Consider the following 27,115-nt stretch of genomic DNA (forward strand, 5'->3'; position numbering starts at 1 on the left):
CTCATGCCAGATTTTGGAGACTATAGAGACTATATAGTCTCATGCCAGATTTTGGCGACTATAGAGACTATATAGTCTCATGCCAGATTTTAGAGACTCAACATGTCCTGAGGATGCCTCGTGTAGAGGCGAATCACGTGTAGAATTATTTAAAGACAAATATTGGCGGAATTAACACTAAAGAAAACTCAAATCATTTGGATTATTATGGATTTCCGCAAAGTAACGCCTACTTCAATAAAAAAATTACTATAATAGCCCAGATGGGACATTGGGTGATCCGGATAGCAGAAGACCCCGGTTCGAATCCAAATGCCTTATAAGTTTTCTTTTGTTCAAGTTTTGTACAATGTTAAAAATCCAAGCAAGGCTCGGTCGTCCAGATATTATGTTTAAATCGTATAAATTATTTGTAAAACAGGTTTATAACAATACCGATATGATTTCAGTATGAAGCTGTTGTATGTTTTGGCGTTACTGGCGCTTTCTGTCTGCGTCTCTGCCAGGACTACAATGAGACAGAACTCCTCACCAATCTCGCCACAGATAACATCCCTCAATGACAAGGTATTTTTTTTTAATTTATTTACGGCTTCGGAGATCAATTGTTTAAGCCAAATTATTTGAATATCATACACAATATATTGAATACAATACCACAAATTTAAATAATTTTATTCAAAATAGGATGTGACATCAATTATTGAAAGTAAAATCTACCACCCATTCAAAAACGAATGCAGCAGTCCTGAGAAGAATGGACGCAACAAACTCAGCGGGCTTTTTTTTCATCAAAAAATATGTTTATAAAGTAATATTGTACAATACTTGGATACTTATTATTTAATTAATTAATTATTTCACTAGTACGTCGTCCCATTGACATACATTGTGCACTCACCTTATGTGAGTTACCGTCGATAAGTTTATTGTGACGGAAAACTCAACGATAGTTACGATTTTCATCTCAAGTAAGAGATAGACTGAATATTGGGAGCGGCCGTAAGTTCATCAATCCTTTTTACTGAGATATTTTATACGTCTACATATTCTGTGACAGCTGTGAAAACATCGAATAATTTTACGTAATTCCAGAAAAACTTTCCAAACCACAATCATGTCGAAATTGAGTTAAGAACACAAAACGTGATTCATATTAACAGACTGACAAAAAATGGCAGTCCAACTGTCACTCTTTAAATGACATCATGACTTAATAGCCCAACCCACGTGTATGGAACACACTACTTTAAACACGAATTCCTTAAAATGTCATGTTTGTAGATTGGAACGTTTTTTAGGAACTATATCCAATTGAGGTTTACAGTTAACCTGTATTTTGAGCAATGCACGCACACTAACGCATAGCTACATTCAAATCGCTTGTGTAAGACGTAGCTTGTCACGCACACTAAAGTAATAAGCCTGGCCTGTTTTCATCGGTTGTCTAGCAGCAAGAGGCGTATAAATTATCTAAGCCTAATATTAATACCATTAAAAATATTGTTAAGTAACCACTTCTTCTCAATAATTACTAAAGTTTGCTACGCTTTCTGATATATCTTTAATTAATAATTTTCAACAAGAAATTTTGTCGGCTATCTTGGTAGCCATATTGGATTTATAATGACAACTGTTTCAAAATTAATTGCATTATATTATCTTAACAAGTGGGAGGCTCCTTTGCTTTGGAGGGCGCCGCAGCTAGTGAAATTACTGCGCAAATGAGACTTAACATCTTATGTCTCAAGGTGACGAGCGCAAATGTAGTGCCGCTCAGAATTTTTGAGGTTTTACAAGAATCGTGAGCGGCACTGCATTGTAATAGGCAGAGCGTATCAATTACCATCAGCTGAACGTCCTGCTCGTCTCTTATTTTCACAAAAAAAATATTATGTTCTATATATCCTTACGTGGCATGTAAAATAAAATGATGTTAACTTAGCTTAAGGATTGGTCTCCGCTGCTCTTCAACTAGATACCGCACTACCTAAGAAAAATAGCTATTTTTATTACGGCAACTATTAGATGCTTGTGTGCGTGGCATCTTTACACTCAATGGCATCTTTAAAATATCGTAACATACGCTTAGTGTTGTTTTACATTAAAATTAATAAAATATAAAATACTTTCTGATGATATTATGTGATCCCAGTGTCTTTCTTATTTCTTGTCGTATTATTTTTACAATGTTTTACTACTCGACCCGGCATTTTAGTTTCAATTGACACACTTTTTACACAAATTATCTTGCCCCAAGTGAAGCATATATAGCCTGTGTTATGGGTTACAAGACACTGATATATTTAATACAATATACTTACTTAAACATACATAAATATATTTAAACATCCATGCCTCGGAAACAAACATCCATATTCATCATATAAATGCTTGCACCTACCGGGATTCGAACCCGGGACCTCTAGCTTAGTAGCTAGGATCGCTAACAACTCGGCTATACAGGTCGTCAATTATTAGCAAAGTTTAACAGAACATGTGCCACGTCAACATTGTTCGAAACGGGCTCGAGTACGCCCACTGGGACGTAGTATTAGTTACCGCACTTTGCGACTACGCCTGCGGTATCTAGTTGGAGCGCAATGGACACCAATCCTTAGTCTACGGATGTGAAATAAACTTCTGCAAACAGAACAGATAATGAGGAAATATGTAATTGTAACATACTTGTTCTATTCGAGTTATCATCTACCGATTAAATGATTGCTATACCAGCCTTCACTTAATTACCATTCGTTATTACAGATATTTACAAACTTATTTTAAAAGTAAGGTTGGTATTTTAACTTTTTATGTGACGTACTAGGGCACTATTAAACGATTTTAAATACTAGCTGACCCGGCAAACGTTGTTTTGCCATATAAATAATTTTTAGTGTAAAACCGTTTCTTGGACATTGCTACTTTATTATTCTAAAATAAATGATTTTTTCTAAAATAAACGTAGCCTAAGTTACTCCTTATTACATAAGCTACCTGCCTATAAAAGTCCCGTCAAAATCGGTCCAGCCATTTCAGAGATTAGCCGGGACAAACAGACAAAAATTAATTGTTAAAAATTTACATTGGCATATGTACCGTATATATATTCATTTACATGTAGTAAAAAACGGTTATTTCAATATAACAAACAGATAGTCCAATTTTATTTATATATAACGGTTATTTTAATATATATATATTAATCGACTTATTTTTTTTTAATTTTTAGTGATATTGTAATGTCACAGGTACTCAAATAGTGATATTGTATCGGCCGTTCCCATTATACTATCTACAGATAAAGATAAATTACTACCTCCCTCTGTCAGTAATTAGCTGTCAATAATCTGAAGCTATCCCAATATACCCGATAAGTCATTCTTATCGCCTTATATTGGGACGCGTGAATTGCAATTTCCATACAAACTTCTATCGCTGGTAAGCTATACGTCGTCCCATTGACAGACTGCGTGTACGGATAAGGTGAGTTACCGTCGATAAATTTATTGGGACAGAAAAGTCAACGATAGTTACGATTTTTATCTCAAGTAAGAGATAGACTAAATATTGGGAACGGCCGTAAGACAATTATATTTTGAGAATTTTACTGGTCGTTATTTTAAGAGGCCATCGCAGATTGGCCAGTTTCTTGTACTTATTGTATAGCCATTATTTTTAAATTATGCATTAGTTTAATCAAGTAATTGTTATCTAAGTGAGTCGGCCTTTGTTTACTAGTAGGTCCCAAAACATACTAACATTGTTAATCACAACGCACAAGCCGAGCGTAGCGTGCCGCGGCAGCGGCCGGCGAGTGCCAGAACCGAATCGGCCCTTGTTCACGTTCAGTACGTCCCAAAAACATTTGTTTTTGTTTGTTGTAATTTTGTAGGTAGTTTTCACTTTTGGTTTAAAATATCTTTGTTGTTTTTCTTATAACTGTCCATTGTAAACATAATTAGTATTTAATTTATGGACCTGTTTTGTCTTCTAGTTTATGTAGGTATATTTGTAACCTAATACTGTTTTGTTCCTGAATAAATAAATAAATAAAAGAATAAATCAACATATATTTATTCAATAATTTGATAGCTGTTTTTGTGTGTTACTTCAGGATGCTCGTGAAAAGGCAAGAGTTCATCCAGCATTCGCAAATGCAGGCCAAAGAGCTGGTGTGGAAATCTGGAGAATCAATGTAAGTATATATGTAATAATATTTGTTATTTGTTTCGCTTGACAGCCCTAACGTAATATGGCATTAAATGCATAAGCTTGGACAGGAGACAATTGAGAGCCCTCACGGGGTTTCTATCCGGCCATTGAAAGCTGAATGAACCTAGCCAGAATGGGTCTCAATGAACCAAACCTGTGCAGATTCTGTTGCGAAGCCGCTGAAGACCCCAAACACATCCTTCTGGATTGCGAAGCCATTGTCAGAATCAGGCTGGGGTGTTTTAAAATACCTTCACTTAAAGCAGAGGACGTGCCCTGCCTAAATAAATCCTCTGAGGACCCTACGCCTTTTAAAAGTAATAGGTCTCGAGGATATAATTTAAATCTCGGCACAGTAACACGTTTCCTAGTTAGTAGCCTCGATTCTCCTCCTTAACTTTTGAGTTGATGGTAATCGCGCTAGCGTAAGCAGGGGCTCAATAGATCCTAGGATTTAAGTGCATTTTAATCCCCAAATCATAATAATAATAACGTAATATGGTGATGATTATGGAAATAATCAGTAGTGGACGAGCGGGGTAACAAAACGGAAGGGTCCATACGGAAAACGTATTAGAGATAGACCTCACACAATATGGGAAGACTATATAACCATATAGCTGGCCCCTACGCCCCAGCCCTCCCCTAGAGGGGCCTCCTCTACCCTCTTCACCTTCTTGTAGAAATAATTTACTTACTTTCTAGTTTTTTTTTAAATAATATTCTAATAAGCATTTATCATGGAGAGTGTTCCGAAGAGCTGTTTCACCTGATTCCTGCCGCCGAATTCCACCTTCGCACGACACGCCACAAGTTAGGATATCATCCCCACCATATGGATGTGTGGCGGTCCTCCATAGTGCGGTTTTCAAGGAACTTTCTTCTACGTATTACAAAGCTGTGGAATGAACTTCCTTGTGCGGTGTTTCCGGGACGATACGGCATGGGTACCTTCAAAAAAAGCGGGTACACCTTCCTTAAAGGCCGGCAACGCTCCTGTGATTCCTCTGGTGTTGCAAGACGATGTGGGTGGCGGTGATCCCTTAACACCAGGTGACCCGTACGTTCGTTTGTCCTCCTTTTCCATAAAAAATTGCCTATTTTGATAGCTGCTAATTGAATAGGTATATAAAGTATCTAGCAATTAATTGAACAGTCATCTGCATCTATACTATATAATCAAAAATTTGTATTTTTCGATGTTGATTACTCTTTCAGCATAATCTTTTGAACGAATTTTCGAATGCACATAATTATTTTAGGACCTGTACAACTCATTTTAAATACAATATGATTTTATACTTGACAGAACTTCGAACCAGTGGCCGTGCCACAGAGTGAGTTTGGGAAGTTCTACAAAGGAGATTCGTACATTGTTTTAAAGGTATGTAAACTTTTAGAAGCTATATTTCTTTTGGGCAAGTTAGAAAAAAAATATCACAGTGAATTTTTACGATGCACGTGCAAACCGATATCTAAAAATGGTAGTCGATACCCTGACGTTAGTTGGTCAACTAGACCATTTATATCATACTTCAGCTACCATAAAAAAAGAATATAAATACCACATAATAAGAGACGGGACTGCCTAAGTAAAAATTGAATTTTGCTTTAGTACGAAACGTGCAGTCATTTGAAATAAGTGTGAAATACACAGTATGGCGATTGGCGATGAAGTATAATCCGGCTGAGTTTGAAAGCGAAGAGTTGCATAAAACGTATTGGATTACTCCTTTGTTTGCAAGATTATAGCCGTCATCTGTCGATCTCTCAATGACTGCACGTTTCATACAATCGCTTTATTCTTATAGAGTTTCGGTAGGCTGTCCGCGACGGTCAAAGTGAACGCACGTTCTATCGGTTCTATTTTGTCGAAATCGAGTTCAAGCACGAAGTAGAAGATATAGAACAAAGAAGGATATAGAACAGTTTATCGAGTCACCTAACCAGTGGCAAAGATTACCTACTGCTGGATCTGAACTTCAATCTAGACAGGAGTACCCGCTGTGTGCGGAAGTGTGAACGCGGAAACGAGAACGCGGAAATTTGACTGCTAGAACGCGCACAGCGGGGTGGACCCTTATAATAAGAACCCGCGACCGCTTAAAAGAAGGATGACAAGATGAGATGAGATGATTGATGATTATGCAAAAGATTTAATTTTGATATATAATTAAAGCCTCTAATTGACAGATAAAATTTAATATGACATACTATATTTAGCTTTATCTTTATTTAGTGAAGTGAAAACTTCTTTAGCGGGGTTGAGCACTTGGGATGGGTATAAAATGTTAAACTCGCGTCAGAACACGTGGCCTGATTGAAGATTCGTAAGACAGTCGTTGAAATTATGGATGAAAGATTTACAAAATATTTTTTGAAAAAATGCAGTTCTTGAAAATTATTATTCTTAAAAACATCAAAAAAAGTCTAGATTGGAAGGCCTAAATCAAACTCTTAATTATAAAGCTTAACAAATAAAAATAATGAAAGACCACTTATTTACAAGGACAAGTATTTTGTTTTAGACAACATCGGATAAACGCAACAATCTTTCGTGGGATATACATTACTGGATCGGAAGCGAATCCTCCCAAGACGAAGCTGGCGCGGCCGCCATTCTGACAGTTGGTCTTGATGACAAGTTCGACGGGAAAGCTGTTCAGCATCGGGAGAGCATGGGACACGAGAGCCAGCAGTTCTTGGGATATTTCTCATCAGGTACCATCATCATCATCAGCCGGAAGACGTCCACTGCTGGACAAAGGCCTCCCCCAAAGATTTCCACGACGATCGATCCTGCGCTGCCCTCATCCATCGTATTCCGGCGATCTTGAGCAGATCGTCGGTCCATATTGTGGGGGGCCTACCAACACTGCGTCTTCTGGTTCACACTCATCAGGAATAAATACCTAGATGGTATTATATACTTGATAGTTCATAGATTTTTAGTAATTAAATTAATTAGGGTAGGGCGCTGGTGTGGTACGTGACTTGCGTCGACACTCGGGCTCCTTCTCATGTCCAAGTTACGTCAGTTGGTGCTGGGGCTGCTGCTTCGACTGCCGAAGACAGCTACAGTAGATCTTTGTACCGTTTGCTGTCGAGACACTTGTCCGCCCGTGGGGCCCAGAGGCGCGGAGAATGTACAAAGTACTATCTTCTCGCCTCAAAAGGGCTACTATCAAGCGCTGGTAGCTATTTGGGTCAACGGATCAGCCCTAGCTATCCAACGTGGATATGCTGGCAGTATTTTTGGTACGCTACCCCGTAATGATAGTCTTAATTTAATGTAATCATAGTAAATAGAATTATAAGTTTATTATTATTTTTTAAATTATTTTGAAATTTGCACTACAACTGTTTTGAACAAATTCTGTTAAGGTTCTGGTAAGTGATACACCCTGCCCATTACAATGCAGCGCCACGGGGGGTTTTTCGATGGAACCCATATAGAAAGATGCATCGCACAGGTAAAACTATCCTCGACTGGTAAAACTATACTCAACTGGTATAACTATACTCCACTGATAAAACTACGCTCTATTGATAAAACTATCTTCCACTGGTAAAACTATCCTCCACTGGTAAAAATATTGTCCACTGGTAAAATTATCTTTCACTGATAAAAATATCGCGCAATGATGTAAGACTCACTGAGAACTTATTTGCAAAGATTGCTAGCTTCGGTCGAAGCATAAACCCCAGCACCCACTGACGTAACTTGGATATGGGAATGAGCCAGAGTATCGACGCAAGTCGCGTCCCACACCAGCGCTCTTCCCCATGCTCAAGCCCCCATCATTCCGTCAGGTCGCTTTTAATATCATTTGGCTATAAAAAGGCTGCTTAATTAAGAGCTGCAAATAACAATAATATATATTTATTTTCTTTTATTTAAGCCATCCGATACATGGACGGCGGTAACGCATCTGGCTTCAAGCATGTCACCACGAACCCTGGTGCGGAAAAGAGACTGTTTCAGGTGAAGGGAAAGAGGAACATTAGAGTGAGACAGGTAAGTTTCTATTTATATTTATTTTGGGCGTATTAAGAAAGAATTATCAAAGTGAAGTATTACGATGGGCGCGCATACTGCCACGAAATTCGACACCCTGACGTCAACTAAACCATTTGTATCCAAGCCTCAGGCTAGCGAAACTCTCTAAGAAAAAAAAACTGCTACTGTCAGCCGCATTTTCTGACGTAGCATTCAAATGAATGTATTAAAGATTTCTAGTTCATTAAAACAAACTGTTGTTGAAGTACTGTCAAATTAAAAATATTTGGGATTAAACTGTTGGTATTGTTTACAAAACGTTAGGCACTCGAGTGGTTTTGACTTATCATGTGATCAAAGTACTGCGAGTACCTTACCTCGAAAACGCCAGTGCTCACAGTAGAATACGGCGGCGATTTTTGACGTCATATATTTCCCTAGGGTACCGCGGCAGTATACTGGCAGTCTATAACGGAGCTAATTTTTCTACAGTGATATGGCACTGTGCAGTGCTCGCAGTGCATATCGAAACATACCTTAAGAAAATAGCGATTCATTTAATTGTATAAAACGTGCAGTGATTGACAGATTGACAGATTGACAGATGAAAGCTATTGTTATTGATTTTGTTAATCTTGTAAATAAAGGAAATCAACTACGTTTTAAGCATCTGGTCGCTTTCAAACTTGAGCGGATTATACTTCGTCGCCAACCGCGATACAGTAATTTAATTCATTCAAACTTATGTCAAATCACTGCGATTTTCATACTAAACTAAATTTCAATTTTTACTTAGGCAGCCCCGCCTCTTATTACGTAGTACATCCTCTTTGCAAAGCCAAGTTACACTATAACTCATAAATGTCTAATGAATCACAACCAATGGACGAGAACTAAATAAATTTCAGTGAGTATAAATTGTTAAAAAAATCATTTCTTTTTTATATTTTAAAAATAATTTAGCTCTAAAACAGCTGGTATATTAAGAGTGGCAAAAACCCTGCGAATGACTTCATTATTGCTGGCATGACTGATACGGCCAGCGTATATAAAAAGATTAAAATATAAAATAGGCGAGAATTGACATAAACCATATTATAATGTCACAATGCATTTGAATATCGTTTGCGATTTCTGATGACGAGGACAGATTAGGAATGGAGCGACAAAATTGTACGAAATAATTTGATTAAAAAATGGAGTCCGCTGAGTTTCTTGCGCCCGTTCTTCTTGGGATTGAGGCAGTATAGTCTCGAATAGGTGGCAATTTTTACGTTTAATATATAATATGCTCATGGTTAGTTTGAGAGAGGAGGAGCCTCTACCGATGCCGTATGTATTTATGAGCAGTGAAAGATATGGAAGCCAGGCAGACTGGCGCCGTAACGCGTTCGGCGTTACGTTACGAAGTGGTAAACCCGCCCATAAGAAGTTATCACTTCAAAAAGTTATTGATATACTAATTATAAACCCATTTATTCCGAAACTATATATCTTAATTTATATAAATTATGTGACACGTTGTTTGTCCATCGCGGACTCCTAAACTAATGAACGGATTTTAATGGGGATTACTTCATTGAGTGCAGTTTGGTGCAACTTGAGAGATAGGATAGTTTTTATTTCGATTTGGGACTCATAATTATTTTTATTTTCAATATTTGTTTTGTATGGACATATTATCTATGAGAGGATTTAGTGACGCACGGTTTGACAGTTCCACTGTGAAACAATTTCATTATAACAACAGGGAGCATTTTTTACGAAATAATTCTTGATGTTTTGAAATATTATTGGCAAATTCCTAAAAAACAGTATTTTTTTATTATCTACAGAACAACGTCTGCTGGGCAGCTAGTATTCTATAATTTTTAAATCAAATTTACAAAATATCTCTAACTTGGCGTGCCTATTGGCCTCTTCTTAAGTTTTCCATTGTTACCAATCTCACGTGACACACTTCCATTTAGCACCCGCTATCAACTTTATTTCATCTTCACATGTAGTAAACTGTCTACCTCGGCTTCGCTTGCTATCTATTGGATACCATTCCATCACTGCCTGTCTCCATTTTCTTTTTATCTCTCTCATCAAGTGCCCTACCCACCTCCATTTCTGTTGGCCTACTCTTTCCAGTATCGGTGGGTTTCGTTTCTCATCCGAAAACAATGTTTATCACTCTATCTCTTCTTTTCCAGCCTGATATGCTTCTCTCCATTGCATTGACATTTGGCTAATCTATCTCTTAGAGATTTGGTCACCCGTGTTTCTAGTGATAATCTACAGCTTCCTAATTCATCAGGTGGACCCTCTTATCTCATCAATGAACAAAGGAGATTGCTTCATCCTTGACATCGGGAACGAGATCCTCGTTTACGTCGGAGATAAGGCGAAGAACGTCGAGAAGCTGAAGGCAATCTCAATGGCTAATCAGATCAGGGACCAGGATCATAACGGAAGAGGAAAAGTCGAAATTATTGGTGAGTAAGAAATACCAATTTGTTTATACATGAAACTAGCTGATGCCTGATGAATTGAAGATTATCTCATGTCCTATTCTTTTTTTTATGGAATAGGAGTACAAACATGCGTACGGGTCACCTGGTGTTAAGTGATCACCGCCGCCCACATTCTCTTGCAACACCAGAGGAATCACAAGCGCATTGCTGGCCTTTGAGGAAGGTGTACGCGCTTTTTTTGAAGGTACCCATGTCGTATCGTCCCGGAAACACCGCACAAGGAAGCTCATTCCACAACTTAGTAGTACGAGGAAGAAAGCTCCTTGAAAACCGTACTGTGGAGGACCTCCCCTCCACACATCCAGATGGTGGGGATGATATCCTAATTTGTGGCGTGTCGTGCGAAGGTGGAATTCAAGTTCCGGTTCCCGTTTTCCCTCCCGTTCCCAACATATTATAAGAATCTTATTTCGAGCAAGTTTGCCCTGGCAGACTAAACCAACTATTGGTATAGTTATAGCTCATCGACGTGAAAATCAGTTTTACACAAATCCCGCAGGAACCATGAATTTTCCGGAATAAAATGTAGCCTATTTCCTTTCCTAAGATCTTATCTATCGCTGTACCAAATTTCATCAAAATCGGTTCAGTAGCTCTGACGTAAAAGCGTAACAAACTTACATTCACATTGATAATATTAGTAGGGATGTTTCTTTCGGTTTGGGAATCGAATAAGCTCATGCCACTATAAAGCATCGGCCAGACCGGCAAGACGGCGACCATAGCGACTGCGAAGCGGAAACATCAGCCGCGCGGCGGTCGCCTCCCATTACCCACTAGGGATGGTCGATATTAGAAAACCATCGATGTTAATATCGATGTAAACATCGAATCAAAAGTATCGATGTGTGATAAATATCGATTGAAAAACATCGATATATCTGAAAAAATAGATGTTTTCAGTAACAAATAAAACTGTCTATCATATTGAGAAAATGTGTTTATTATCACAGAAATTCCAAAGGTAAAGTGTCTAAATAGTCACCTATTGGAAAGTAGTAAATAGTCATGGCTAATAACTATGTAACTTGATAGTTTAACGTAGTATATCCGATACACACCTTTGTGGCGCCCGGAATGTGTATTATAGGAATGAATGAATTATAGGAATTATTGACGTTTCGATATATAATTATTATAATATTGATGTGTTAAAGCCAACACATCGATATCAAAACATCGATGTTTATTCACCATTCGATGTATATTGATCATCCCTAGCACACACCTACAACGCGATTCGACCGCGTCTGCAGAGTGAGACACACGTCGCTTCTAATTATCGGTTATATATATAAATATTTTATCCCAGAATCACGTAGTTCCTATGGCATAGTAAACAAAACAAAATCCACTCAAATGCAGTCGCAGGCATGATCTATTAACACAAAATATATTATTATATATTTTGTAACCGTACTTACCGTGTGGTTTGTACCGCAAGGGCATACAATAAAAGGTAAAAAAATATGAAAATAAGAGACATTATTATCATGCAGCGCCGTTCAGGAAACAAAACAAATCTTATATATATATATAATTAAAATACTATCACTTCATAAAAATAAAACTATCATTACGTGGAAGCGTACCAAGAATACTGGCAGCAATACCGCGTTGGATAGCTAGGCTGATCCGTTGACCGAAATAGCTGCCATCGCTTGGGTTTCCAGTAGCCTTATTGAGGCGCGAAGATAGTATTTTGAACATTCTCCGCGCCTCTGTGCCCCACGGGCCAAGTGTCTCGACACCAAACGGCACAATGATGTATGACTCACTGAGACCACCATATTTGCGACGCTTCGGTAGTCGAAGCAGCAGCCCCAGCACCAACTGACGTAACTTGGACATGAGAAGGAGCCAGAGTGTCGACGCAAGTAGCGTCCCACACCGGGGCATTTCTCCATGCCCAAGCCACCAGCGTCATTCCATCAGGATGCTTGCCAACGGTTTTGAATTGAGTGCTAGTACAAGAGCGACCTTGAAACATATAGTTAATTATTATTGTATTGTTTGTGTAAGTGTTTTTATACAAAGTAATTAATTAATTATTTAACATTTATTGAAATTGGAGATGGTAGTGGCTTGTGATGATTTAAAGTGTGTGAGGTGATAAAATCATTCGCAATTATGATCCGCAGATAAATATTCAAGTGATGTGGATATCGAGAGGTTCTTCACAACCCTTGGATCTGGCAGCAAGAATATAGTGCCCGAAGACAGTGCTGGCGGTGACGACCAGGTGAGTTATTTGACACCTTTTTTCTCAGTTTTATTTCTACGTACGAAAATACCTTTTAACTCATAGACGACTCATCATGAATCATGATCATTACCTGAACAATAAATATATATTATGACTATTACCTTTTTTATGGAAAAGGAGGACAAACGAGCGTACGGGTGACCTGGTGTTAAGTGATCACCGCCGCCTACATTCTCTTGCAGAACCAGTGGAATCACAGGAGCGTTGCCGGCCTTTAAGGAAGGTGTACGCGCTTTTTTTGAAGGTACCCATGTCGTATCGTCCTGGAAACACCGCACCTGGAAGTTCATTCCACAGCTTTGTAGTACGAGGAAGAAAGTTCCTTGATAACCGCACAGTGGAGGACCGCCACACATCCAGATGGTGTGGATGATATTCTAACTTGTGGCGTGTCGTGCGATATTACACGTTGTGACCGATTACAATATGTTGTGTATTATTTATCTGACCTGAAGTATACTGGGTTATATGTCGATGGTTCAAAACAATGACGTTCTATACATATAGACAATGCACCTCATACAAAATCAAAGCCGAAATATGGCACATGCCACAAATGACCACATTAATCAGCTTCGACTGCTATGTCTATACATTTCCGATTGTGTCCTTTCATCTGTGCCATTCTGACAAGCGGGTCTTTTCTGGTGACTTGTCAATAATATTGTACCATATTTAATGAAAAAATATTCGTTTTTGCATATCAATCTTATATAATAAAATTACCTTACCGTTGATAAGTCTCACCATCTTTTTTTTAGTCGTTATTGTATTATTTAAGCACTTTTTATAGCACACTTATGCTTGTTGATTGACACACAGTTGACACAATACTAAGGAGAAAAGTGTGCTTAAGCACACTTTTGCCGTTCCGTTATCAGACTGCGAATGATATATATGTATAGAACGTCATTGGTTCAAACTATAGTTATTGTCAACTTTATTGAGCGAAGCTGAGCGGAGCTCCCACCGGGTGACTCCAATTGATTTCTATGTTAAATTGTTTCTCGGCCATTTCTTGACCGATTTTAAAAATTATTGAACTCTTTCAAATATTATATGCATTACAATCGCTATTTATATTTATTTAAAAACTAGTTGACCCGACAGACGTTGTTCTGTATATAATAAATAATATAATGTTTTTTATGAATTTGTCAGTAATATATCATAACACCAAGAATTATTTCGTAAAATATGCTCCCTGTTGTTGTAATGAAATTGTTTCACAGCAGAACTGTCAAACCGTGCGTCAATAAATTCTCTCATAGAAATTATGTACGGACACATAAAAGGAAAAACAAATTTGTTGTTTTTATTTAATTTAGCAGCATTTTCCTATTTATTCACCTTTTAAACCTTCTCTGGACTTCCACAAATAATTCAAGACCAAAATTTGCCAAATCGGTACAGCCGTTCTCGAGTTTTAGCTAGACTAACGAACAGCAATTCATTTATATATATATAGAATAGATTAGCCGATTCATCAAATCACATTAAGTTTTTAATGTTTTGTTTTTGTACACAGACTTAGTTTACCTCGCTTCGCTCAAATATATACCGCAGCGAAGTGGTTCGACGAACCACTGCGGCATCCTAGTTTTTCATTCTTTCGTTTCAGACCTTCGAAAAGAGTGAAGAAGACTCGGTGACCTTGTACGAGGTTTCAGACAAGTCTGGCTCGCTGAAGGTGACACCTCTCAGCAAACCGTACACCCAGGAGCAACTCAAGCCTCAAGTACGTTTGTATATTTTAAATTATACTAGCTGACCTGACAGACGTTGTTCTGTAGATAATAAAGAAATACTGTTTTATAGGAATTTGCCAATAATATTAACAAGAATTATTTCGTAATAAATGATCCCTGTTGTTATAATGAAATTGTTTCACAGCGGAACTGTCAAACCGTGCGTCACTAAATTCTCTCATAGAAAATATGTCCATACAAAACAAATATTGAAAATAAAAATAATTATGGGTCCCAAATCGAAATAAAAACTATCCTATCTCTCAAGTTGGACCAAACTGCACTCCATGAAGTAATCCCCATTAAAATCCGTTCATTAGTATTAGGAGTCCATCGAGGACAAACAACATTTATATATATTAAGACTTTGCCTGATTAATCCAAACATTAAAGTGAACGGGTACTGCGGTAGTTCTTGACTTTGTTTTTATATTTAAAAAACAAAGTCATAAATATAAAAGTGGGAGACTCCTTTGCACAGGAAGCCGGCTAGATTATGGGTACTACAACGGCGCCTATTTCTGCCGTGATGTGTAAACATTACTGTGTTTCGGTCTGGAGGGCGCCGTAGCTAGTGAAATTTCTGGGCAAATGAGACTTAATATCTTATGACTCAAGGTGAAGAACGCAAGTGTAGCTCAGATTTTTGGGTTTTTCGAGAATCCTGAGCAGCACTGCAATGTAATGGGTAGGGTGTATTAATTACCATCAGCTGAACGTCCTGCTCGTCTCGTCCCTTATTTTCATAAAGAAAAAAGAAAAAGAAAGAAACACAATTTTAATCAACCTTACGCGGGTGCTACTCACCTACGACTTCTGAACGGCTACGCGGCGTGGACCACGTAGGCGTCATTACCTACGATAGCGCGGATACTAGATTACTTACAGGTTGTTCCAAAATGATGTTGATTTATTTAGATGAATTATGTAATTTTTATTTTTGAGTTATTTTATGATTGCGTATTATTATGAAGCCCTACGCTGTATATTTTAAAAGGCATAAAATGCATTTATTTTCTCAAAATTTATTTCTTTGCAATTCTTTATGATGTCATTTCTAATATAGTAGGTACTACTACCGATTCTGAAACAAATGGCGCTGTGTAAGAGAAGAAGCGGCGCAAGAAACTCTCCCAGCATTCTTTTTTTGAGCTCTTTTTAATGAAATAGACAATATTGTACTGTCATTGCTAAGATGCCGATTTAAGATGTTTTACACTGTTGATTGTTACAGGAGAGCTACATATTAGACACAGTTAGTGGCAGCATCTATGTCTGGGTGGGAAAGCAGGCGACACCTAAGGTGAGTGCGAAAGGTTTTCTCACTCTTTTTTATAAGTTTACTTTATACCAGTGTAAGAGACAAACACTCCTCTCATTACGGCGAGACTAAATTTAAAATGTTCATGCGTGATAGTTTTACAGATGTGTTGGTGAGTTAGTGAGATATGCAGTATTTTGTTTTCTTGATTCTTTAGTTGTGTGCTAAACAAACTTGACAGCGTTGCACTGATATTTTGAGTACTTTTATTTGCGTCTATAAAAATAAGCTATAAATAATATATAATATATAAATAAGCTAAAAATAAGTTGTGAAACGTGGGAAATATTCACAATTTATTCAACTTCAGTGACAGTTTTAATTAGAATCGAAGGAAACATGGTGCGATGTTGTGTTTTACGATGTAAAAGTGATAGTGAAAGTACACTTGTGTTATATTATGTACCTATATACAGGGTCTGTCGTAAATAATGGATAATCGGATAAGTGGAGGTAACCCCGATGTCAGGCTACAATAAAATCTAGTTTTTACGTCAGTTTTACCAACAGTGTAAAAATGATGCATACTTTTAGTTTTTTTTTCTAAATTTTTGCTCCTTTGACCATTCAATCGATTGCCATTTCTTTAAAATTAGGTATTTTTGTGTATTTTTTTTGGCATCGTACTCCTAAAGACTTGTTTTATTAAATTTAATTACATTTATAGTCGTTGTTATCGTAAAATATTATTAAAACTAACATTTTAAGTAAATTATTTCCGTTTTTTTGTAATTACTTGTAGTTTTGCCCCTTGATTGTGAAAAAAAAAAGTATGGTGCTAAAGCTGCCCATTATTTTAAAAACATGGCTAGTATGTGTAGATTCTAAAAAGGTATGATAGTGGGTACCTAAGCAAATAATATTAGCTCCAGGAGCAAAAGAACTAAGCTAGGTCGGGATTTCAATTTCTCAAGTAGTGTCATAATTTTCGTGATTCAAGCTATAACACACCAAGACATGATTTTATTCCATTAAAAATGCAATTTTAATCTAAATAGTGTCTAATCATCTGTTAATTTGCATTCGTAAAAAATACATGCGACTATGTGTAAGGATAAAAAACCAAAGCTGATGCGCTGTCCTTCTCACACGCAAGGAGGCCTTTGTATAACCGTCTTTGTTGTTTTTTTTACCTGAAGATCCCTTTGAATTTGGAATAAACTTATAGTAACTGGTTACACATAGTCGCATGTATTTTTTACGAATGCAAATTAACAGATGATTAGACACTATTTAGATTAAAATTGCATTTTTAATGCAATAAAACCATGTCTTGGTGTGTTATAGCTTGAATCACGAAAATTATGACACTACTTGAGAAATTGAAATCCCGACCTAGCTTAGTTCTTTTGCTCGTGGAGCTAATATTATTTGCTAAGGTACCCACTATCATTCCTTTTTAGAATCTACACATACTAGCCATGTTTTTAAGATAATGGGCAGCTATAGCACCATACTTTATTTTTCACAATCAAGGGTCAAAACTACAAGTAATTACAAAAAAACGGAAATAAATTACTTAAAATGTTAGTTTTAATAATATTTTACGATAACAACGACTATAAATGTAATTAAATTTAATAAAACAAGTCTTTAGGAGTACGATGCCAAAAAAAATACACAAAAAATACCTAATTTTAAAGAAATGGCAACCGATTGAATGATCAAAGGAGCAAAAATTTAGAAAAAAACTAAAAGTATGCATCATTTTTACACTGTTGGTAAAACTGACGTAAAAACTAAATTTTATTGTAGCCTGACATCGGGGTTACCACCACTTATCGGATTATCCATTATTTACGACAGACCCTGTATATAAGATATTATGTCGACGTCTATTTACTATACTTTGTCTATGATAATTATGGAGGGCAGAGACAAGGAGAATCATCTGTGTGTGTATATGAAAAAGTGTCCGTCAAAATATAGAACCTCATTGGTCATAATGCATAAAATTAGGGTGGCGCTAAAGTAGCAACTTGTGGAAATTTTCAATAATTAACTACTTATTCGATAGTAATATTATTTTTTTAACTCGGCATACTTCAATTGGTTTACAATTGCTACATTCATAAATACCTCATACCATACCCTGTGCCTACACCAGCTCCATTGTGGAAGCTTTTTGAACTGTTATTTACAGCTCAAGCTGGACACTTTTTCAACTTTACTCCCTTAAGAGACGATTCTCCTTTCCTCTACCCTCCATATCTATAAGGCGAATTGTGTCGTTTTAACTTTTTTGTTGACAGTGACGCTTATATATTTTTCAGGAAAAATCTGAAGCTATGTCTAAAGCGCAACAGTTTCTAAGTTCAAAGAACTATCCATCCTGGGTAAGTGATTTTTGTTGATCTGAAAAACAAACAAAACGTATATATTTATTTATTATCCGATTGGCACGGCAGTGCAACTTAATTACTGTCTAATTAAACGAAACGCAAAAAAGGAAAGAAAAACAAACAGAGAAAGGAATAGTTAAGAGTAATTGAATGAATTATAAAATTTCAATGCTTCAGAAACTAGGGAAGTCCACCCAACATTGAATGGGTCCCATTAAGCATTCTTGTCCAAGAGCGCGTTGAAAGATGCCAATGAGCGCTGTATAGGTGCCATGGCTCGGGCAACGGTGCGATGATGCGGGACTATGAAAAGTTTATGTTTTCGTGGGTGAAAATTATTTCATTTAGGAACACGTATACAACTGTGGGCCTTATGAGAAAGCTCTTGGTCGCTCAGAGGGCAATGGAGAGGGCTATGCTCGGAGTTTCCCTGCGCGATCAAATCAGAACTGAGGAGATCCGTAGGAGGACCATAGTTACCAATATAGCCCAAGTGATTGTTAAACTGAAGTGGCACGGCACATAGTTCGACGGACAGATGGCCGTTAAGGCAGTAAAGTCCTCGAATGGCGACCATGTACCCGAAGACGCAGTGTTGGTAGGTACCCCCACAAGATGGACCAACGACCTAGTCAAGGTCGTTGGATGAGTGCAGCGCCGTACCGATCGTTGTGGAAGTCTTTGGGGGAGGCCTTTGTCCAGAAGAGGTCGTCTTCCGGCTAGTGATGAATTAAGTGACAAGATGAGCAGGACGTTCAGCTGATGGTATTTAATACGCCCTGTCCAATACAATGCAGTGCCGCTCAAGATTATTGAAAAACCCAAAAATTCTGAGTCATTCAGGATGCCGGCTAGATTATGAGTATCACAACGGTGACTATTTGTGCCGTGAATTAGTAATGTGTACGCACTACTATGTTTCTGTCTGAAGGGCACCGTAGCTAGCGAAATCACTGGGCAAATTAGATTTAACATCTTATGTCTCAAGGTTGACGAGGGCAATTGTAGTGCTGCTCAGAATTTTTGTGCATTGTAATGGTGTATCAATAATCTTCAGCTTAAAGTCCTGATCGTCTCATCCTTTATTGTCGTAAAATAATATTTTGCCATTAACTTTCGATAAATATGATGATTTTTATGGTTAAGTAAACATTTATCTACAAATAATAAATACTAAAATAGTAATAATAAATACTAATTCAAAGAAGTAATTGATTCTTTCTATCACAGGTTCATGTCGCTAAAATTCCTCAAGGAACCGAGCCGGCAACATTCAAGCAATACTTCACGACCTGGCGTGACGTTGGCATGTCGCATTCAAGACTCGTACGATCAGCTGGCAACTAATAAAAAAAAATAAAACTCCCGCCATTTTAGTTTCTAGCATGCTCCGTAGTCTCTGGTATTTTGTTATTTAATGCGTTGCTTAACTACCATAAAATGTGGCAGTAAAAATACTCGTTATACCAAAAAGTTTGTTACAAAAAATTTTGTAATATCATTTTGATTTCATCCCGCTATTTTAGTTTCTATCATGCTCTGTAGTCTATGGTATTTTGTTATAATACTTCGCTTAAGTACTATTAACTGTGGCAGAAAAAATACTCGTTAAACCTAAATTAGTTTCTATATATGCTCAGCAGTCTATGGTTTTTGTTATAATGCGTCACTTAACTAACTTAAATTGGGGCAGTAAAATACTCGTTACACCAAAAAGTTTGTAATAATAAAAATAAATATGTTGATTTCATGCCGCCATTTTAGTTTCTACCATGCACTCTATGTTATGTTGTTATGCGTCGTTGGCATAAAGGTCTCGTTACCAGGCCATAAAATATTGTCTAAAAATATGCGTTGTATAACTTCCAAATACTGTGGTAGTAAAATACTCGTTAAACTAAAAAGATTGTAATAAATAAATAAAGTTTTATTTTGATATCATAGAGTTTATTTACTAAATTAAATATTATTTTACACGCAATTAGACCTTACTGCTTCACGGCAGAAATAGGCGCCGTTGTGGTACCCATAATCTAGCCGGCATCCTGTGCAAAGGAGCCTCCCACTGGTCAATAATATTACTGTCCCATCCCAATCTTGTCAATAATATAAGTGTCTGTCTACGTGTTGATATTTAGCATCAAATAATTTACTTTATACTTAAATGGTTGAATGGAAATTCAATATAAATTAATGCTTCAGCCGATTTATTGCAGTGGTGGCGCGATGGTGGTTTGGTTCTTATTCCTGCACAAGTTGAATCTTGAAAGCTTTTAAACCAATATCCTTTTTTATGGATGAGGAGAACAAACGAACGTACGGGTCACCTGGTGTTAAATGATCACCGCCGCCCATATTCTCTTGCAACACCAAACGAAGCACAGGAGCGTTGCCGGCCTTTTTTTGAAGTTACCCATGTCGTATCGTGCCGGAAACACCGCACAAGGAAGTTCATTCCACAGTTTGGCTGTACGTGGAAGAAAGTTCCTTGAAAACCGCACTGTGGGGAACGCCACACATCCAGATGGTGGGTATGATATTTTAATTTCTGGCGATCGTGCGAAGGTGGAATTTGGCGACAGGAATCAGGTCAAACAGCTCTTCGGAACACTCCCCGTGAAAGAAGAGACATATAATGAAGCGACGCGACGTGACTACGTAACGCAAGGTGATTGACCCGTTGACAGAGTTCTGGATCTCCGGAAATTCGAGCAGCTCTGCATTGCAGGCGGACTGGCCGTAGATGAGAGCAACGCATAGTGAGAAGTCTGGAGGCCCACTTGCATAAACTCTCGGGAAGCCCAAATGAAAGAAGCTTTGAGAGAAGTGTCTGGTGCCATACACGATCAAAGGCCTTCGCTATGTCCATCTATGTGTTAGGTATACCAGAAGATCGCCTGCCAACTATGACTATGGCGAAAGCCGTACTATCGGTCGTTGATCAACTGGTGACCCTCTAGATATACCAGTAGCTGGCTGGTTTATTATGCTCTCCATGATTTTGGAGAGCAGAGAGATAACAGCCATAGGCCTGTAGTTAGCTGGACCAAACTGTCTCCTTTTTTTGGATCGCATGGACCAGAGCTGATTTCGACGAGTACCGCCGTCAACTCAGAGGCACATAAGGAGTGGAGAAATACCATCCGATCCACTCGACTTCCTGACGTCCAACGAAAACAAAGCTCACCGAACAGTTTTCTGTCTGAACTGTACTTCAGGCATAGCGCTCTGACACCGCGGGATGGTCGTCGATGTTTTTCCGTTGTCTTCAAGGGTCGAGTTGGAGGTAAAAACTAAGAGCCCACAGACGATCGGCTTTCTCTTTTGCCGTAATGAATAAAACAAATGTATAAACATAAATATTTCATGTACACAGGTAGATTTATTAAATTACGAATTAAAATATTTGTATGAATTTCAAGAGCAAACATACAAAAAAAAATATTCAAACAGGTAGATTTCATAAATTAATTCCATAAAGAGTGATTAAGGCTACAAGCGTCAGGAATGTTCCGCTGAATGCGACTGCCGATGACACTGAAACGAAAAAAAAAATTTAAAATCCGAGCGTCACTCTATAAGGATATGTTCCAATATGCACTGCGACCACTGTACAGTGTGACGTCAATTTAGTATACTGTGAAGCCGTTCCTTTATAGCCAGTTATATTGGTTATTATTTAAAACGGAACGCAATCCCGTATACTGTCAGCCGCATTTTTGACGTAGTATTCAAATGAGTGTATTAAAGTTTTCTAGTTCATTATATAAACTATTGTTGGAGTACTGGAATCAAATTAAAAATATTTGGGATTAAACTGAAGGTATTGTTTATAAAACGTGAGGCACTCGAGTGGTTTTGACTGATCACGTGATCAAAGTACTGCGAGTACCTTACCACGAAAACGCCAGTGCTCACAGTAGAATATGGCGGCGATTATTGACGTCATATATTTCCCTAGGGTACCGCGGCAGTATAAGGTAACGAATTTTTCTACAGAGATATCACTGTTCAATGCTCGCACTGCATATATATAAAAAGGAAACATACCATAAGAAAATAGCGACCCATTTAATTGTATAAAACGTGCAGTGATTGACAGATTGACAGATAAAAGCTATTGTTCTTGATTATGTTAATCTTGCAAATAAAGGAACTCCACTGCGTTTTAAGCACCTATGCGCTTTCAAACTCAGCCGGATTATATTTAGTCGCCAATCACCATACTGTAATTACTATTTACAATCTTATGTCAAATGACGGCACCTTTCATACTAAACTTTATTTCAAATTTTACTTAGGCAGTATACGTAGTATTTACATCCTCTTTGTCCGATGGAAGTGAAATCGTAAGCTGTTTAGTTTCTTTAAAATTCGACATTTCGATACAAATCCGTTAAGTATGTCTTATCTTCACGAGTCCGAGTGAATGTTTTTATGCTCTGGGGAAGCACAGGGCAAACATATCGAAAACAATCACTACTGGATACTGCGTATTATATTCAATCTATGTTTCTAATGTTCGCTATTTAGGTCTCTATGGGTTATAAAGTAGATGCGTTTCTAACATAATCATTTTTTGGTATACATTCTAAGATTCAAGTGTTCCCTACTGCTAATACTATGATATGGAAAAAAGGCATGAATAAATCATTCCCGACTCGTAGTCACACCAGTTTGTTGCACCAGTAAAGGAAGGTGTACGCACTTTCTTTGAAGGTACCCATGTCGTATCGTCCCGGAAACACCGCACAAGGAAGTTCATTCCACAGCTTTGTAGTACGTGGACGAAAGCTCCTTGAAAACCGCACTGTGGAGGACTGCGACACATCCGGATGGTGGGGATGATATCCTAAGTTGTGGCGTGTCGAGCGAAGGTGGAATTCGGCGGCAAGAATCAGGTGGCTCTTCACAACACTCCCCGTGATGAAGCGATGTCTCTACGTAACGCCAAGTGATCCAGCCGTCCACAAAACACTAGGTCCCCCGACTCGAACTGCTCTGCGTTGCAAGCGGTCAAATGGATCGAGCTAATACTGGGGTGAGCCAGACCAGAGATGACAGCTCCAGCAGTACTCTATGTGTGGCCGGACCTGCGCTTTGTACAGCGCTGGAATGTGGGCTGGCTTGAAGTATTGCCGTGCTCTATTTGTGACGCCCAGTTTCTTCGAAGCTAATTTGACTTTGCTCACCAGATGTCCACTCTCCAATGTGACTTCGAGTAATTCTTTTTCCTCGTCGTAACACCAAGGGTTTTACATTCTGTTGGTAATTGAAATAAGTTATGTGTCTATTTATATTCTCATGATCTCGACATTCTCGATAATTTAGATAACGAATGACTATGGACGGAAAATGTTTTTTTCCTCGTCTTCACACCACGGGTTTTACTACACCATTTATATCTTGACGCCAGTGGTGTTATGTTGTATAAACAAATGGCGCTCTGAAAGAGAAGAAGCGGCGCAAGAAACTCTCCCAGCATTCTTTTTTTGCGCTCTTTTCAATAAAAATATACAATATTGTACAGTCATTTCTATCGCTATAAAATAATCACAATCTAGTCCCAGGCTGTCCGATCATTTAGATATTCAGCAGTGGAGTAACAGGATTTACTACAGAGCCAATTTTTTATAAATCATTTAAATTTATTTATAGATAATGCCTGAACAGTCGCTGGAAGTTTATTATAAAAGTGTATACATTTACCATTAAAGCTATTATGTATCTTATGAAGCCTACTAGAATTAGTTACAAGCAATCCCTTATTCCTAGTGATATAATAATGAAAATCTTTGTTTTGAAAACGATTTTTGTGAACGTATATTAAATTTTCATAAATGAACAGTCATAATATATATTTCTTTAAATTTTTCTTTGAGAGACTGTTCAGCTCTGTTTTGCAGAGCAAACACTATATCAATGTCAGCAGCATGACCCCATAATAAAATACCGTACGTCATGATGCTGTGAATATAACTGAAGTACACTAATCTAGCAGTCGCAACATTCGTGTACTCTCTAATCTTTCTAACGGCATATGCCGCAGAGCTGAGTCTATCTGCTTGATGGGCAACATGTGGACCCCACTGACTGGCAATATGTGGACACCTGAAGCTTTTAATCTAACGTGATACCCAAGAACACCGTTCCGTGTCCAGAAGTTCCGATCTCTGGTCATTTATAAGTACGTTGGTTCGTACCTCCGCTGTGTTTGGTGTAAGGAATTGTAAATAATTTGTTTTTTTACTGTTCAAGTGCAGATTATTCGTCTCAAACCAACGCACTATAGAGATAGTGCTCAGAGGAGAGTGCATTGTTTACCTCGTCATCAATATCTGCACGTCGCTTCACTTTAAAAATAAGTGAAGTTTCATCAGCAAACAATAGAATCTCATGGCTATCATCTACCACAAACGGTAGATCGTTAATATGTGTGAGACCCTGTGGAACACCTATTCCCACAGGTTTACCCGAAGACCGTTTGCCATTTACATCGACTATCTGAACTCTTTCGCTTAAATATGATTTTAACAGATTTAGAGCTTAATTTTTCATTCCATAATGCTTTAGTTTTAGGAGTAAAGTTTCATGGTGGACGCAGTCAAATGCTTTGGACAAATCACAAAAAAGTCGCTTTAACTTTATGACTTTATGACTGTTTTTAATTTTATCTGCAATGAAACGTGTATTCGCTTCATGACAAACTACTTTAAAGAGCTTGGAGTATTTTTTGTACATATATTTTAAATTCTTCAGTATTATTGTAATGTTTCTCATGATAAAGGTCATATGAGCGTTTACGACTTTTGTGGATACCCATTGTTGCCCAATCACTAAAACAATGTTTGTTGTTTACTTTTACCGTTACTGGAGTAAAAATCCTGTCAAATTCCTCACAGAAGGAATTGAAGACTAAGTTATATTGAAAATTAGCGGTTTCACCAAAGTGTAAAAATGGTATCCTATTTACCAAATTATTTCTAAACCTCTCAAGACGGCTATGATGCAGTGGGGGGCGGTATACATTTACAATATGGCTCTAGTTCTATACAAGCTATCTCCATTTGTTGTTCTATAGAGAGATTAGCAATATCTCTTCTATTTTTACATTTTAATCTATTATTAATAATAATTAGGGAACCTCCATGTATTGCCCTACTTCTACAAAACGAATTTACTACTTTATGTTCTCTAAAACTAAACTGGAGCTGATGACTTTTACGCCAATGTTCTGTTATACATAATATATCTATATTACAGCAGCTCAAACAGTTAAATTTCTAATTCCTTACTTGAGATACCTTGTATATTCTGGTGAACAATATTTATGAGCTTTTTATTATGATTATCTCTAGCAGTAACAGTTACATTTGGTGAATGTTGCCTGTTTTGTATGATATTGCAAGAGTTGTCCTCCCTTGTCGAATAACTTAATTTAAATTATTTGAAGAAAAATCTTCATTGTTATACTTTTGTACATTAATACTAATACATTTCCCAATAGTGGCTTGTATGTCGATTATTTTACAATTATGCCCAATAGAGGCATGTTTAATAAAACTATAAGCTACTAACGTAGCCAGCTGTCGCTTAAATATAAGTGGTAGGTATAGGCTACCAATTCAAATTCAAATATTTTTATTCAAAATAGGATTTATAATCACTTATTGAACGTCAAAATCTACCACCCATTCAAAAGAGACTGCCTCAGACCTGAGAAGATGGGCGCAAGAAACTCAGCGGGCTTTTTTTATATAAAATATGGATTACAATGTAATATCGTACAATAAACATTTACAATTAAAGAGCCTGAGGGTGTTCGCTTTAATCCCAGTCCGTGGTGTCATTAAGAAAGTCGCTTATGCTATAATAACCTTTCCTACACAAACGATTTTTAACAATTATTTTAAATTTCGTAACACATTTGTTTTGTACATTTTCTGGGACCATATTGTAGAAGCATATACATCGCCCAACAAAAGACTTACTAACTCGACCCAACCGAGTAGTAGGCATAACAAGTTTATGTTTGTTCCTCGTGTTAACATTATGAATGTCACAGTTTCTAGAAAATTCCTCAATGTGCTTATGAACATGCAAAACATTATCAAAAATGTATTGAGAAGCAATGCTACCATTATTTAATTTCAGCTTATAATTAATGAAATTATTTGTATCAAATAAAATAAAAGTTTTTCTATTGTGGAATGTCGCATTATAAAAGTAGTATTCATATTTTTATATATATTTTTCTATATTGCTCCTGTGTCAAATCCGCGGAGTATAGGAATGTACACATCATCACTTTATATCATCATTAGTTTTTCTATTATTTTTGTACTTATTAACGGTATCATCGCATTTAGCAAGTACCGCATCCCAAAAATAGTCAGTAACAAGAAGATGAAGTAACGACACTTTCGGTTCATAACGTTGGTGGATACTCACCAGACAAAAGTGTTACAAATTTTAATACCGCGTCTGAATTCATATGTGAAGTTGTACTAGCGCCATCTATAGATGTTATGCGAAACGATAATAATCACAGCCAATAAATAATAAGGAAGATAATTACCTCACTAACGCTTAAAGTTAGAATATCATGGGTTAGGATAATCATTTTCCATATAAATATGGATATAAAAATACAACCCTAAGGGTAAGAAAACAAGAAAGCAGGGGATGGTTGATTGTTCACTCT

General features: G+C 37.3%; 1 protein-coding gene across 1 annotated transcript; it reads left to right on the forward strand.

Moving 5' to 3' along the window:
• Window positions 1-427: 427 nt before the first annotated feature.
• Window positions 428-20,349, forward strand: LOC126977853 (gelsolin-like). The gene is made up of 11 exons (XM_050826494.1): window positions 428-567; window positions 4,118-4,198; window positions 5,525-5,599; window positions 6,744-6,936; window positions 8,118-8,233; window positions 10,518-10,695; window positions 12,876-12,976; window positions 14,622-14,738; window positions 15,983-16,051; window positions 18,343-18,405; window positions 19,642-20,349. The coding sequence occupies exons 1-11, from the start codon at window positions 451-453 to the stop codon at window positions 19,756-19,758; spliced, it is 1,227 nt and encodes a 408-aa protein (XP_050682451.1). The 5' UTR covers window positions 428-450; the 3' UTR covers window positions 19,759-20,349.
• Window positions 20,350-27,115: the final 6,766 nt, after the last annotated feature.

This window comes from Leptidea sinapis, chromosome 2, assembly GCF_905404315.1.
Source record: "Leptidea sinapis chromosome 2, ilLepSina1.1, whole genome shotgun sequence".
Classification (NCBI taxonomy): domain Eukaryota; kingdom Metazoa; phylum Arthropoda; class Insecta; order Lepidoptera; family Pieridae; genus Leptidea; species Leptidea sinapis.

Bases quoted from the DNA above. Each gene is read 5' to 3' on its own strand.
- LOC126977853 (XM_050826494.1), top strand. From the start codon at position 451: ATGAAGCTGTTGTATGTTTTGGCGTTACTGGCGCTTTCTGTCTGCGTC. The intron at 568-4,117 runs GTATTTTTTTTT...GTGTTACTTCAG, and splicing joins TAACATCCCTCAATGACAAG to GATGCTCGTGAAAAGGCAAG. The intron at 16,052-18,342 runs GTGAGTGCGAAA...TATATTTTTCAG, and splicing joins GAAAGCAGGCGACACCTAAG to GAAAAATCTGAAGCTATGTC.